The 16,236-nt window shown below is 44.3% G+C and overlaps 1 protein-coding gene across 1 annotated transcript in view; it reads left to right on the forward strand.

Annotated features, from left to right (window-relative positions):
• RAB3B (RAB3B, member RAS oncogene family) overlaps positions 1–12,515 on the forward strand; it is a 57,217-nt gene extending 44,702 nt beyond the window's left edge. Inside the window, exon 4 of the mRNA XM_068965492.1 lies at positions 12,328–12,515. Coding sequence (XP_068821593.1) covers positions 12,328–12,515 — 188 coding nt within the window. The remainder of the gene's footprint in view (positions 1–12,327) is intronic.
• The last annotated feature ends 3,721 nt before the right edge of the window (positions 12,516–16,236 follow it).

Consider the following 16,236-nt stretch of genomic DNA (forward strand, 5'->3'; position numbering starts at 1 on the left):
TGAGTGAATACCTGCGAGTCACATGCCTGTTTCAGTGGCTGGGGGAGGCAAGTATTATAACCTATAGTCCCACCACTATTGTTTAAGGTAGCAATTCCATAAAAGAAGGAATGGTGGACAGATAAAAGTAAGGTAGTGAAGTGAAAGTCACTCAGTCGTGTCCGACTCTTTGTGACCCCATGGACTGTATAGTCCTTGGAATTCTCCAGGCCAGAATACTGGAGTGGGTAGCCTTTCCCTTCTCCAGGGGATCTCCCCAACCCAGAGACTGAACCTAGGTCTCCCGCACTGTAGGTGGATTCTTTACCAGCTGAGCCACAAGGGAAGCCCAAGAATACTGGAGTGGGTAGCCTATCCATTCTCCAGGGGATCTTTCTGACCCAGGAATCAAACCGGGGTCTCCTGCATTGCAGGCGGATTCTTTACCAACTGAGCTATGGGCTTCCAGTAAAAGTAAGGTAAGTCCAACACAAGTGATATGAAGAAAGTAAAAAAGAGAGACCTAATTTTAGACTGGAGAGTCAAAGTCTTCTGAGAAAGTAACACTTAAGCTGAGAACAAAAGGATCAGAAAAATATCAGTTAGGCAAAGAGCTGGCGGGGGGCTGGGGGGATTGGGAGCGGTGTGTTCCACAACAAGACCAGAACTAATGTGGTTTACTTATTTATTTTTTACTGTGCTGGGTCTTCTTGCTGCATGTGAGCTTTCTCTAGTTGCACTGGGTTGGGGCGGGGGTGCAGTAAATAACCCTTTGTTGCTGTGTATGGGCTTCTAATTGCAGTGGCTTCTCTTATAGTGGAGCACAGGCTCTAGAGAACTGGCTCAGTAGTTGTGGAAAACGGGCTTAGTTGCCCCAAGGCATGTCGGATCTTCCTGGGTTCGAACTAGTGTCCCCTGCATTGGCAGGTGGATTCTCTACTGATGGATCATCAGTCAGTTCAGTTCAGTCAGTCAGTTGTGTCCAACTCTTTGCAACCCCATGGAGTACAGCACGCCAGGCTTCCCTGTCCAATTCCTGGAGTCTACTCAAACACATGTCCATCTCATCCTCTGTTGTCAGTCCCCTTCTCCTGCCTTCAATCTTTCCCAGCATCAGGGTCTTTTCAAATGTGTCAGTTCTTCATATCAGATGGTCAAAGTATTGGAGTTTCAGTTTCAGCATCAGTCCTTCCAATGAATATTCAGGACTGGTTTCCTTTAGGATGGACTGGTTGGATCTCCTTGCAGTCCAAGAGACTCTCAAGAGTCTTCTCCAACACCACAGTTCAAAAGCATCAATTCTTCACCATTCAGCTTTCTTTATAGTCCAACTCTCACATCCATACATGACTACTGGAAAAAACATAGCCTTGACTAGACGGACCTTTGTTGGCAAAGTAATGTCTCTGCTTTTTAATATGCTGTCTAAGTTGGTCAAATTTTTCTTCCAAGGAGCAAGCACCTTTTAATTTCATGGCTGCAGTCACCATCTGCAGTGATTTTGGAGCCCCCCCAAATAAAGTCTCTCACCGTTTCCATTGTTTCCACAATGGAAACATTGGGGAATGGTGGATTCTCTACTAGGGGCAGCTCTCTACTAGACCCGAGCAATGTAGTAAAAGGGAAATGTGCTTCTGCCTGCCAGAGAAGGAGGGACGTGTGTTGCTGGCCAAAACCTTGGCTTTCTCTGCCCATCAAAGCTGAATGAGAAATACAGAGTTTGGAGGAAATAGAAAGGTGGCTTTTATTCTCAGCGGGTTGAGAGGGGAACAAGTGGGCTCATGCCTCAAGAATTGTGCTCCACCCCATGCTCCCTGACCCTGCTGCCTCCATGAGGAGTAAGGAGTTTACATAAGGCAAGGGCTCACAATCAAGAGTCAGCGATAAGGAACAAAAGTGATAGGATCTTGATTTCTTCCTTTTGCATTGTTTCAAGTTCAGTTCAGTCACTCAGTCAAGTCCGACTCTGTGACCCCATGCACTGCAGCGCCAGGCCTCCCTGTCCATCACCAACTCCCGGAGTTTACCCAAACTCATGTCCATTGAGTCAGTGATGCCATCCAACCATCTCATCCTCTGTCATCCCCTTCTCCTCCCACCTTCAATCTTTCCCAGCATCAGGGTCTTTTCAAATGAGTCAGCTCTTTGCATCAGGAGGCCAAAGTATTGGAGTTTCAGCTTCAATATCAGTCCTTTCAGTGAATTTTCCAGACTGATTTCCTTTAGGATGGACTGGTTGGATCTCCTTGCAGTCCAAGAGACTCTCAAGAGTCTTCTCCAACACCACAGTTCAAAAGCATCAGTTCTTTGGTGCTCAGCTTTCTTTATGGTCCAACTCTCTCAGCCATACATGACTACTGGAAAAAACATAGCCTTACTAGATGGACCTTTGTTGGCAAAGTAATGTCTCTGCTTTTTAATATGCTGTCTAGGTTGGTCATAACTTTCCTTCCAAGGAGCAAGCACCTTTTAATTTCACGGCTGCAGTCACCATCTTCAGTGATTTTGGAACCCCCTAAAAATAAACTGCCATTGTTTCCACTGTTTTCCCATCTATTTGCCATGAAGTGATGGGACCAGATGCCATGATCTTCGTTTTCTGAATGTTGAGGTCTAAGCCAACTTTTTCACTCTCTTCTTTCACTTTCATCAAGAGGCTTTTTAGTTCTTCACTTTCTGCCATAAGGGTGGTGTCATCTGCACATCTGAGGTTATTGATATTTCTCCTGGAAATCGTGATTCCAGCTTGTGCTTCCTCCAGCCCATCGTTTCTCATGATAGACTCTACATAGAAGTTAAATAAGCAGGGTGACAATACACAGCCTTGACATACTCCTTTTCCTATTTGGAACCAGTATGTTGTTCCATGTCCAGTTCTAACTATTGCTTCCTGACCTGCATACAGATTTCTCAGGAGGCAGGTCAGGTGGTCTGGTATTCCCATCTCTCTCAGAATTTTCCACAGTTTATTGTGATCCACACAGTGAAAGGCTTTGGCATATTCAATACAGCAGAAATAGATGTTTTTCTGGAACTCTCTTGCTTTTTTGATGATCCAGCAGATGTTGGCAATTTGATCTCTGGTTCCTCTGCCTTTTCTAAAACCAGCTTGAACATCAGGAATTTCACAGTTCACGTACTATTGAAGCCTGGCTTGGAGAATTTTGAGCATTACTTTACTAGCTTGTGAGATGAGTGAAATTGTGCGGTAGTTTGAGCATTCTTTGGCATTGCCTTTCTTTGGGATTGGAATGAAAACTGACCTTTTCCAGTCCTGTGGCCACTGCTGAGTTTTCCAAATTTGCTGGCATATTGAGTGCAGCACTTTCACAGCATCATCTTTCAGGATTTGAAATAGCTCAACTGGGATTCCATCACCTCCACTAGCTTTGTTCGTAGTGATGCTTTCTAAGGTCCACTTGACTTCACATTCCAGGATATCTGGCTCTAGGTGAGTGATCACACCACTGGGATTATCTGGGTCATATATATCTTTTTTGTACAGTTCTGTGTATTCTTGCCGCCTCTTCTTAATATCTTCTGCTTCTGTTAGGTCCATTCCATTTCTGTCCTTTATCGAGCCCATCTCTGCATGAAATGTTCCCTTGGTATCTCTAATTTTCTTGAAGAGATCTCTAGTCTTTCCCATTCTGTTGTCTTCCTCTATTTCTTTGCATTGATCGCTGAGGAAGGCTTTCTTATCTCTCCTTGCTATTCTTTGGAACTCTGCATTCAAATGCGTGTATCTTTCCTTTTCTCCTTTGCTTTTTGCTTTTCTTCTTTTCACAGCTATTTGTAAGGCCTCCTCAGACAGCCATTTTGCTTTTTTGTATTTCTTTTTCTTGGGGATGATCTTGCTCCCTGTCTCCTGTACAATGTCATGAACCTCCGTCCATAGTTGATCAGGCACTCTGTCTATCAGATCTAGTCCCTTAAATCTATGTCTCACTTCCACTGTATAATCATAAGGAATTTGATTTAGGTCATACCTGAATGGTCTAGTGGTTTTCCCTACTTTCTTCAATTTAAGTCTGAATTTGGCAATAAGGAGCTCATGATCTGAGCCACAGTCAGCTCCTGGTCTTGTTTTTGGTGACTATATAGAGCATCTCCATCTTTGGCTGCAAAGAATATAGTCAATCTGATTTCAGTGTTGACCATCTGGTGATGTCCATGTGTAGAGTCTTCTCTTGTGTTGTAGAGTTAGGAGCAATTAAAGTAAAAACCTAGGAATGTTCAGGCCTGCTCTCTGGTTTTTTTTTTTTTTTAATCTTCTTTGTTCTCAGGAAAGGCAAAGGAAAAACCCATTCTTCTTTTTTTCTTTTTCACTGCAACATCTGTTCAAAATGTGGTTTTGAAACATACATATAAATGCTCACTGTAGTGAAGTGTGGAGGGAAAAGTAACCAGCCTACGCGTTTGGAGACTGAGGGTTTTATCCAGCTTCTGCCACTAGTTTACTGTGTGACCTTGAGCATCTTATTTCCTGTTTCTGGGTCTCAAGTTGCCCTTTTGAAAAACAGTGGATTTGGATTAGCTGAGTGGGAAGATCTGTTCAGCTCTATCCCTCTGATTCCATGATTTCAATTCACACAATTCCTGACTCATTACTTAGTGCCCACAGACCCTTGTACATGGCCCCTTTTTGGAGGAAATGTTGATATGTATTAAATTTGAGTGATGGATGCATCAGCGTGTATTATGTTATTTTGTCTACCTTTATATTATATGCATCAAGATGGCCTCTTTTATTTTTGAGTGCTCGATAAATGTTTTTTGGATTGGGATGAATTTAAACCTTGCATCACTCAGCCTGGCTGCAGAGAAAGACCTACTTGACGCTGAGAACAACTAACTTTGCTGTAATGACTTGTGATTCATAATGTGTTTTCACAGCAAGTCCCTTGTGACTCTTACCCTCACTTGTAGCCTGGGAGGCAGCATCGTATTCAACTCCATTACACTGAAGAAGCTGACCACTTATGTTTTCTTGCACACAATGAGCTGTACCACACCTCCATGTCTTTTTTTTTTTTTTTAACTTGAAGATTATGTAACTTTTCTAAGCCATACAGTTCATAGGTGGCAGGTCCAATACTCAAAACTTAGCCTTTAGAGTCAAAATCCTAATGCTCCCATTGTATCATCACCCAGTGGTGTTTTTGCAAAAGCTTGACATAGTTTCTCTTGGTATTTCCACCCTCAGTCATAATGTTGGTGAGAATTCTTTAGATTACGACAACATAATGGTATGTGGTAACAACCCAAGTCAGGAGCTTAGATAATAAAAGTTTATTTCCCACTCACATTATATGCCAGTTGCAAGTCAGCTGCAACTCTGAGATCCAATCTGGAGGCCCAAGCCACGCAAAGACGTTCAAAGCTTCCACTGGCACTTAGAATACCCACATTCATTGTCCAAAGCAAGTTACATGATGAAATCTGATGTTGATGCATGAAGGAAATATATTCCTCCCACAAGGAGGCACTGCAAGCCACTTGGCAGTGGGTGGGAATATAAAATCTACAGGGAGAACAGTGAACAGTCTGCCACCATCACTGAACATATCATGGACCCTGGTGCCATAGAGGTGGATAGGTTCCCTGCCCTCAAGGTGCTCACTGATCAGGGAAACAAAATAGTGGAGAGACAAGCTCAATGTCCTGTGCCAGTCCTTAGCTTGATTGCTGTCGTTCCTCACCCTTCTGCTCTGTCTCTCTCTCTGGAAACTGCCCAAAGGCTGTGTTTCCCAGGCTCCTTTGATAGCGGCTTCTGGCTCAGTTTAGCCAAGGAGAGACACAGGCAAGTAATTGGCATGTTGAAAAGGGGAAAAACCTGCATGTGTGTCTCCCGTAGCCTTTGGCTGGCTCCTCCAGGAGGGGCTGCTCTTCTTCTCTGACTCCTGCACCCACAGTTTTCACTTCCTTTGGTCCCATTAATAGATTCCCACCCCCCCACCCCCCCCCCCCACCACCAAGTGTTGATAATCTCTGGGTTTCTTCACTATTCTATTTGGCCTCTTAATTTTTCTGTCATCCATATAACCGTTTCCCTCTGTTTAAATGTTGAAAATAGTTTGCATTTTCCTGAGGGAATCTGACTGAAACAATCATGTCAGGTGCCATGGGGGTCTAGGGGAAAGACACATTGTATGTCCTGAGTTCTGAGTGGTGGAGATGGGGTGGGAAGAGAAAGGAGAGGCTCTTTGGAATCAGGGATTCCACAGGTGAATAATAAAAGAGGATCAGGAGTAAGAGCTAGAGACTAGTAGCATGAGTAACAGCACCAAATAAGAAAGTGTTGTTTCTGGAGCATGGTGTGAGTCAGGGAGATGAGGCTGAGGAAGTGGGCAGAAGCTGAGCCATGCAGAATCTTGGGTGTTAACTTAATAAGGTGAAGGCTGGATATTGGATTAATTAGACCTCTGTGAGCTCTAGTAACACAAATCTAGACAAACCTAAACAGTGTATAGAAAAGCAAAGACATCACTTTGCCGACAAAGGTCTGTATAGTCAAAGCTATGGCCTTTCCAATAGTCACGTACGGATGTGAGAGTTGGACTGAACGCTGAGGAATTGATGTTTTCGTATTGTGGTGCTGGACAAGACTCTTGAGAGTCCTTTGGACACCAAGGAGATCAATTCAGTCAATCCTAAAGGAAATCGACCCTGAATACTCATTGGAAGGACTGATGCTGAAGCTGAAGCTCCGGTACTTTGGCCAGCTGATGCGAAGAACTGACTCATTGGAAAAGACCCTGATGCTGGGAAGTATTGAAGGCAAAAGGAGAAGAAGGTGGCAGAGGATGAGATGTTTGCACAGCATCACCAATTCAATGGACATGAACTAGGGCAAACTGGGACATGGTGAGAGACAGGGAGACCTGGCATGCTGCAGTCCATGGGGTCACAAAGATTTGGACATGACTTAGCACACAAATCTAATTCAAAATAGCTGAAGTTATAAGGACAGTGACGTAGCATAAGCAAAACGGAAGATAATTTTGTTGGAAATGAAATGGTTAAGAAATTAACAGCCAGGGTATTGGGGTGGATTGTGCACCTGAAAGCCTAAGTTCCTGAGAGTGAGTACATGCCTGGGTGGAAAGGAAGACAGCGAGTCACTTGCCAAAGTCATCAGTGACTAGAGGGGCTTGAGTTGCAGATTGATATAATACAAGATAGAGATGAGGAGGTACCAGAGCCGGCTAGAGAAGGGATTTGAATGTAAAAGTAGGGGAGATATGTTCTGGGGCAGTGTCAAAGTGAGGAGAGGTGAGTTTAGTTTATTGTGAGTTTCTGAAAAGAATTCTGAGGTCACATTCAGAAGCAGGCAATGTGGCCAGAGTCAGTGGAGCTTGTGGGGCCATGACAGCTGCCTTTGGACAGGATGGGTAAACAGGAGCATTTTGGGGGTGGGAATTTTCTCAGATTCAGTTAAGAATTGGGCCCTGTTAAAGACAGCAGAAATTCCATTGTTCTGAAGCCAATTAGAGGAAGGAAAGGACTGGGGGCTAGTCTGATTAATTGGTTGTCATCTTCCTGAGCTCTGCAGATTCTCAGCTCCTGAGACTCCTCACTAATGAACCTGAGGAAAAGGTTACCATCTTGGCCTACTAATGAAGAGCCTTCCAGTAGTCTGACAGTAATTGGTTGGAGGTGCATTTGAGGTTGTTCTGATAGCAAAAGAGACCCATGAGCTGGCTATGGTGATGCGCCGCTTACTTGAATCAGAGGTCTCCTACCTTGGGCACCTTTGAGAGGACAGTGATGACAGCTCCTTGGCATGACATACACACTCTCTGTGTTTGGTTACTTACGGCCTCTCATCTCACCAATTTGAGCTTTCTGCTCTAACGATAGACTGCTATGGGCATTCTGGGATAATAAAGGCTGTTTTCTGACCCCTCGTGTGTGTTTATTCTGTTTCCTGGGCCTAGTGTTCTGTATGTGTGTGTGTGCTCACACTTACACTCATACTATGTGTCTTTTTTTTAAAGATTTATTTCTTTATTTTTGGCTGTGCTGGGTCTTCACTGCTGAACTGGGTCTGCTCTTCATTGTGGTGCATGGCTTCTCATTGCCATGGCTTCTCTTTTTGCAGAGCACAGGCTCTAGAACGCTGGCTTGGTAGTTGTGGCCCATGGGCTTAGCTGCTCTGAAGCATGTGGAATCTTCCCAGACCAGGGATAGAATCCATGTCCCCTGCATTGGCAGGAGGATTATTAACCACTAGACTACCAGGGAAGCCCCCCCGGCTCCACCACCACCACATAGCTTTATGTAGCTGATATATGCTTAGGAATCAGCTTTTCCAAGAAGCTTTCCTTGGGCCCCAGGCTTAGATAGGTGCCTCCTGTGTGCCTGACAGTCCCCTTGCTACCTGCCTTTCCAACATTGTCTATATGTCTATCTTCCACACTAGACTAGGAGCTCCTCAACTGTGGGAACTGCATTTGATTCACATCAGTGTCCCCAGTGCCCAGCACAGGATTTGTCCTGCTTGCTAAGATGAGTTCTCATGACCTTCACTATCCACAGCCCCCTAGCTACACCCTCAATGCTCATTCCTGTCCCCTTCATCCATCTGTCCATTCATTCAGTTAACACTCAGCAAGCCCTTACTCCTCTGGCTAGTGCTGGAGCCTGGATAAATGACATGATCTCTGCTTGGGGAGCTCCTTGTCAGATGGACTTCCATTGTGCAGGGTAAGCTGTGCTGTGGCAGGAGGAGCACAGAGGATGAAGAAGCCATATCTAAGCTAAGGCTTAAAGCATAAGTTCATTAGGTGAAGAGTTTTGTTCAGTTCTGGCCTTAAAGTCTCCCCTTCTCTACTAACTTTTGGAAGCTTATTCCCCATCTCCTCCCCTTCTGTTCTCTCCCTCTGCTGCATTCCTACACAACCTCTAGTTTGCTCTACCTGACTTATAATGTGTTTGTCACTGTCCCAACTGAGAGCGAGACAAGGGGGCATAAGCAGTAAGAGCCCTGGCTTATGCTCCGTCCCTGAGCCTCAGTTTTCCTATCTGTAAATTACAAATGATAACCCTTGCCTTGCCTCCACTCCCATCACAAAGTTGTTTTAAATTTGTATTTGTGAATCATTAAGGACTATACATACGTGAGGGACTGACACTCTGACTGGTGTATCTTTTCTCCATAATTAGATTTGGTCTTCTTTTGTCCCTGGCACTCAGTGCAAGACATGGCACAAAGTCAGTGTTCAGTAAAGACCTGGTTTGTCGATCAGCCCTGAATGATGAAGAAAAAAGAGGCTTTCCTCCAAAGGCCCTGGTGAATGATGGAGGGGCAGGGAAGCTGGGACTCGATGGGCTAGGAAGATAAGAGAAAGGGAATTGCCATGGATTTCACATGCCAATCACTTCACATACTTTTGTGCATTTAAACCTTATTCCCACTCTATGAGGTAGGTCATATTTACCTATTCCATAGATGAAGAAACAGAGGCTGGGAGAAATTAGGCAACTTGCCTGAGGTCACACAGCTGGTAGCTGACAGAGACTGTTCAAACCCAGGCTTTCTGACTTCTGGGTTTCTTACCCACTGCCCTCTTGTGCAGTGAGCATGTCCTCCCCTGGGTGCCAATTCCTCAGAAGGGATCAGTGCCCCTGGCCTTAACCTGTGTCCCCATCTTCATCCAAATTGATTATTTAAGCCTATTTACTTCTTTACCTATTTTCCCCCTTCCTAGGCAAGCAACATACACTCCCTGCTTCCCTAAACAGTATCATTTGTAACAAACCGGTCAAAGGCCAGAAAGTCAATTTTTATGATATTCATCAAGGACAGGCTACATGCTGAAGAGTCTCTAAAGCCAGCTGAGTTTCAACAGCCCGTGGATAACAAGCCAGCAGCCACTTCCTTCTTTATCTCGTCCTCAATTAGCAGGCACTTCTACAGCTTGCCTTTCTCAGGTCGGGAAGTGGGCCCCAGAAGAGGCTGTCTACCAGAGGTGAGCTAGTGTAATTGTGAGTGCCTTCAGGCTGGGATGGCCTGGGGAAGAGGAGCCCTGTTTGTGCCTGGGGGCTTCAGCCCTCTCTGTGGACAATGAGATATTAGGGAGAAAAAGGGAGGAGGAAAAAGACCCCCCTCCTGTGTGTGTGAGAGGATGATAAAAGAGGGAGAAAGCGGTAAAGTGGAGGTAAAAGGAGCAGATGAAAGAAGAGCAGAAAGAAGCTGTCACTGTAACAAGCAACTTTGTACAGCAATTTATCCATAGTCTGGCTCCATCCTCCCAACTGCTCTCAGCAGGAAGATGCTGTGATTATTCTTATTTGACAAACGAGGAGTCTGAGGCTCAGAGAGGTTAAGTGATTCAGAAAGATAAAGTGACTTGCCCAGATTTACATACTGTGGTAGTCAGATAAAAGCAAAGGAGGCCAAAGAGACTTGTAAAGTAAGAAAAAGATATGAGCAGAAAAAAAGAAAAAAGGAAAGTGAAAGGGAGAAAGATGAAGAAAGGAGAGGCAGGGCTGTGTATGGACGTGGAAGCCAGCCAAACCCAGATCTAAACCCAATTTCCACTAACACAGTCATGTGACCTTGTGTGAGTTATGTAATCTCTTGGAGCCTTCATCTTTCTTTTATAAATTGGAGATGATTATATTTACCTCACAGGCTATTATGAGGATTAAGTAAGAAAATATTTGTAAAGCTCCTAGCATAGCATCTGGCATACAGTAGGTACTCAACAAATATTAAGGATCCCAAGGAATATGAGGAACAGAAGAGAAAAAGAAAGAGCTAAAATGGATAAAAGCAAAGAGGGACGTTTTTGAGGAGAAATAAAAGATGGACTTGGAAGGAAGGGAAAGAGGAAGGTGGACGGACAAAAAAGGAGGAAATAGGCTGGTGCAGGGACGAAATAGAGAAAACAGGTTCATGCGTCTAAGGACTGCCACCAACCTGGCTAGGACACCTCAGTTGGGAAGCGGCCGCTTTATCTGAATCAGGAGGACCTTTCTCTTGTCTCCTGGGACAACCAGGTTCTGTTCATTGTCACAGGAAGTATCTTTAAGGGTCTTAAGGCGCAAACACACAAGAAAGTCTCACACTTCAGATGCAGTTTTTCCTGGGTCATTTGTCAGGATCTTGTGAGGCAGGAGAGATCCAGAGTAATTCCTGGGAATTGAGGGAAGAGAAAGCCCTCAGAGGGTAGATAAGCCAGTGTGTCTGTGGGTAGAAAGAGCAAATGAAGCTTTACTTATTTGGTGAAGATCTTGGGGGTGCCTCCCAGAGTCTACACTACAGCTGGCCAGGCTGGGGTAAGCGGGGGCCCAGGGGAAAGAGAAGCAAAAGCACTGGTCAAAAGGGACAAGCTTAGGCTTCTTATACTGATCACCTTGGGCAGGTCAGCATTTTTCTTGAAGCCACAGAGTGAGTGTTAGTGAAATGAAGGTCTGCCTGGACCCTCCATCCCCCAGGTGTGACATGAGGATCAAATGAAATAAGACATTCAATCAATGCTTTGGAAATGGAAGTGTTGTATATACATAGTCACGTAGTTACTCTCAAAAAACATCTAATTATTACTCTCACGCCGTCTTACCCCATCAGGTACAGGAGTGTACACTTTACCTGCATTCTCTTGTTTAATCCTTGAAATAAATCTATGAGATAGGTAAGATTGTCCCAATTTACAAACCAGGGAATTGATTCATAAAGAAAATAGTGACTTGCTGGGGATCACACAGCTGGTCAATGATAGAGCCAGGATCACTCTGACTCAGGATCCTGGGTCACTGAATCATCTCCTTCAAGCAGAAACCTCCTTGAAGCAGCAAGCCCTCCTTGCTTCAAAGCCTGAGCACTGGCTATATTAATACAGAGTGTTCTATCAAGGGGGCATGAAAGGGAAGGGAAAAATCCTTACTGCTATCTCTCTTTTTAAAAATTTTATTGGAGTATAGTTGCTTTACAATAATGTGTTAGTGTACACTGTACAGCAAAGTGAATCAGCTGTACATATACATGTGTTTGGTCTTCCCTGGTGGCTCAGACAGTAAAGAATCTGCTTGCAATGCAGGAGACCCAGGTTCAATCCCTGGGTTGGGAAGATCCCCTGGAGAAGAGAATGGCTGCCCATTCCAGTATTCTTACCTGAAGAATCTCAGGGATGGAAGAGCCCAGCAGGCTATAGTCTGTGGGGTTGCAAAGAGTCAGACATGACTGAGTGACTAACACACACATACATGTAGCTCCCCTTTTTTGGATTTCCTTCCCATTTAGGTCACCACAGAGCATTCAGTAGAGTTCTCTGTGCTATTCAGTAGCTATTCATTAGTTATCTGTTTTATACATAATATATGTCTCTCTTCTGTCTTCAGGGTTTGACTTCTTTGAAGCCAGTGCCAAGGAGAACATCAGCGTGAGGCAGGCCTTTGAGCGCCTGGTGGATGCCATTTGCGACAAGATGTCTGATACGCTGGACACAGACCCCTCCTTGCTGGGCACCTCCAAGAACACCCGTCTCTCAGACACCCCACCTCTGCTGCAGCAGAACTGCTCATGCTAGGCAAGGCCCACCATCCCGATCTCCCTTCATTGTGGCCCAACTCCCACTCTGCTTCCTTGTTACACTCTGTCCACCCCAAGCTGAGTTGCTGCTGTTCCTTGCCTGCAGTGGAGGTGGAAGCATGACCCTGGGGTTCTCTACAGGTGGCGCCACTCACATACACTCAGCACTAGACAACTAGGTCACAATGTGGGCGGAGATTCATTTTACAAAAGTTGACTCCACTTTACGAAGGCAATTCACTACAGGGGCTTGGAAAAGCAAGTCTCTTCTCTGCCTTTAAAAGAAGATTCCCTCGACTAAAATTTGACACACCCATGCACACTTTTCAGGGCCTGGCTGTGTAAAGTGAGACACACCTGCATAGCTAATCTTTTGGGAAAAAAAGAAAAAAAAAAAAACCTCTCCTTACACAGCCAGATTGTTTCATATCAGGCTCCCTGTGGGGCTTCCTCTCATCACTAGATAAGCCTTGTTTCTCAAAGCCCTCGTCTGTTACCACGGATGCCCAGGGGGCTTGGACAGTTGCTGTGGTGACAGGCCAGAGCTAATCTCCAGAGAGCTCAGCCTCTCTAAATGATGCTGAAAGAGCAAAGGCTGAGTCAGGAAACACACTTAAAAGAAAAAGATTATCCCCTGCAAAATGTCAAAGGTTCCTGCTATATGGAAGAGCAAATGCATGAGCTCGAGGAAGACAAAAAGACAAACACAGGCAAAATCAAGAAATAGGTCACAAATGTCTGATTTTGCTGCTTTCCAGTGGGTTCTCCACTGTGGGAACTCCATGACATTGGTAGTTGGTTCTTAGGTTCCAAGAATCTAAAAAATTTACAGTTGGTGTGATCCCAAATTTTACGAAGTCTCACTAATCAATTCCAATCTTCATACCTCTGACAAGTGGCTGTCAAGCCTCACAGCAAATCTCTTCTAAAGCATACTTCCTAGGCAGGGATGGGAGCTCAGTTTCCACACCATCTTTTGGTAGCTCTCATAATCAAAAAGTTTTCCTTGCTTTACGCTGAAATCTGCCTCCTAGAAATCCTTCTTCCTCTTCCCACCCCATTTGTAGCATCTCTGTTGTCAGAGACTTCACAGTCTCTGATCCCTCTGCCATGTGACCCACTTAGATGATTTGAGAACAGATAGCATCACCCCTGGAAGCTGCCCTTTCTCTAAGTCAATAGTTCTCATCCCATCTGTCATTCTTCTTAGGGTCCTCTCCCCATCCTGCCCTTTACTCCAACCCGTCTTTCTATCACTCTTGAGTAGTCCGGCTGAGAAATCTGATTCAAAGCAGAATAAATCTAAGTGGGCACAATCCTGAAAAAAAATTGGGAAAAGTGAACTCAGAGGTCCCTCATTCTCCTGAGAGTGAAACTTTGGTTTCTACCCAAGAGCTGATGTGAAACTTCTACTTCATTAAACACCTGAAGAAAACAAAACCAGAAAAGCCCTCTGATACTGGAAATGAACCTGATGCATTAGCTCATGGTTCTAGCTTGTTTGGACACAGACACACATTTGGTTTGTTACTGAAACAATGACATGGAGCTAGCAATGATTCCTAAAAATCTTTCATCCAGCCCTGGCCTTAATCCCCAGTTTCCTTCTGTACTAACATGCTGCTCCAGAAGTCAGTGGAGGAGGCGGGAGAGTCTCTCCCAAATTTTCTCTCCATTCTGAACACAGCTTATTGTCTTAGGAAAGTGCATTAAAGAACCCTTCAGGGTCAGCTCTGTGGAGAGGTTGCCTTCTGTGATGCAGTACAGAGGATAGTGCTTTGAACTTGGAATCAGGAGACTCAGGCTCTGCCCTGAAATCAGGAGACTTAAAAACTCTGTCCTGTGATTCTGGACCAGTTCCTCCCCATCAGTGCATCTTGATTTCCCACTTAAAAAATGAGGGAAGCCATCAGTCTCTTCTGGCACTAATAACTCTGAGAGCCTAATTTTCACCTTCAATATTTCAGTTGATCTGCAAAATAAACCCAAGAGATGAGGATTATCACCCCAATATCACTGTGGCCAACACTGATATAAGTAAGCAAGTGATGCTTACTCAGTACTAGGTGTTGCTCCAAGCACTTAATTTGTATTAACTCATTTATCTTTCCGACATCTTTGTGAGGGAGGCACTATAATCCATCTCGCTTAAAAACAAATTAAGGAACAGATAGGTTCTCTAGCTTGTCTAAGGTCCCCTAATGAGTAAATGGTAGAGCTAGGGTTCAGACCCAGAAAGTAGGCTCCAAAGTCTGTGCTCCTCACCAGATTCTGTAGTACATTTTTATAGATAAACTGTGATTGGAAGAAGTTAAGAGACTTGGCTAAGATCACACAACTAGCAAGTGTTAGAGCCACAGCAGAATTCAGTCCCAAGGCCATCAGATTCCAAGTCTACTGAAGAAAAGACATATCTCTAATTTGTTAATAAATTGTTCAATTACTCAGACTAATCTGAGGTGATAGCTGTCTAACACTTCTAGAAAGGAGTCTCTGAGGAAGCCCAGGTCCCATGGGCCTGAGCAAAAACTGCTCAGTGTTTCTGAGGCTTAAGCCCTGGTATTCCTTGTATCTGCCTCTGTTAGGCAATTTTTATCAAGCTCTGAAGCAGTGCAGTGAGTAGCCTGCCTGCATCAGCAGTGGGTCATCTTGGGAGGTGTAACTTGATAAAATTCTCTGACCAAGGAAGAATGTGGTCCCTTCCCAGGGCAGTGTTTCTGGATGTGCTTTTTACACTGTAAATTCCTATACAGGTCAGGAATAATTATTATTTTTCTGGCCAGTCACACCATTCTACCCCTGGGGATGTTAGTACATGTATCCAATAATCCTTTCTCTCCTACTGAGTATCCAGGCAAAAATTGAATTTTTCACCTAAAGATTGTCAAAATCCTGAAAACTCAGGAGCCAATTCAAGGGAACAAGCATCTTCACAATAGACAGAATCAACAGTTAAATGTAATAATGGCAAAATCTTCTACCATGCAACAGACAGATCTGCTTGTTAGATGGCAATTCCTCAATCCTGCTTTGTGACCTCGTTTCTGCAGAGTGAAGGCAGCAGCTTCCAGCTGATGGTGGTGAATGTTCATCAATCATGGTAATAGTGCAGTTAGGTTCAAGCTGCATAATATGTGTTATGGCAACTTGTCCCAGTTTTCATTTTGCTTAACATTCCAAATAAAAGGAGATTTTAAAAAACCTCTTGACCTCTAAAAATGCAAAAGTAGGCCAAAAGTGCAATACAGTTTCATAGCTATTTACAGGATCTGGTTTAAATGCATGTGTATCTCTAAATACAAAGTGATTGGTGACAATACCGTCTTCTCAGTCTGTAGCATTATTAACTTCTAGGCACAGCAATGCAGTAGATTGTACTGAATGGTCACAGACTCATTAAATATTGTATCTGGAAGGGAACTTAGAGGAAATGTCTGGGCTCCTCTTGCTACAAAAAGGAAGGTGGATGCCCAGGGAGGGGGAGGAAATTTCCTAAGGCCACTCTGAGTGGATTTGTGATGGAGCCAGGACTAGGTCTTGGGTCACCTCTAGGAAGAAATTCACTTCTGTATCTACTATAGGTCTGGCACTATTAAACACTGGACAAATATACAAGAAAACAAATGGTCCCTGCTTGCAGGTACCTATAGTCTAATGGAGGTGCTTTTTTTTGAAATATTATTATCCCAATGACAGGCAAGAAAACATACCCTTGAGAG

This window comes from Capricornis sumatraensis, chromosome 2, assembly GCF_032405125.1.
Source record: "Capricornis sumatraensis isolate serow.1 chromosome 2, serow.2, whole genome shotgun sequence".
NCBI classification, from domain to species: domain Eukaryota; kingdom Metazoa; phylum Chordata; class Mammalia; order Artiodactyla; family Bovidae; genus Capricornis; species Capricornis sumatraensis.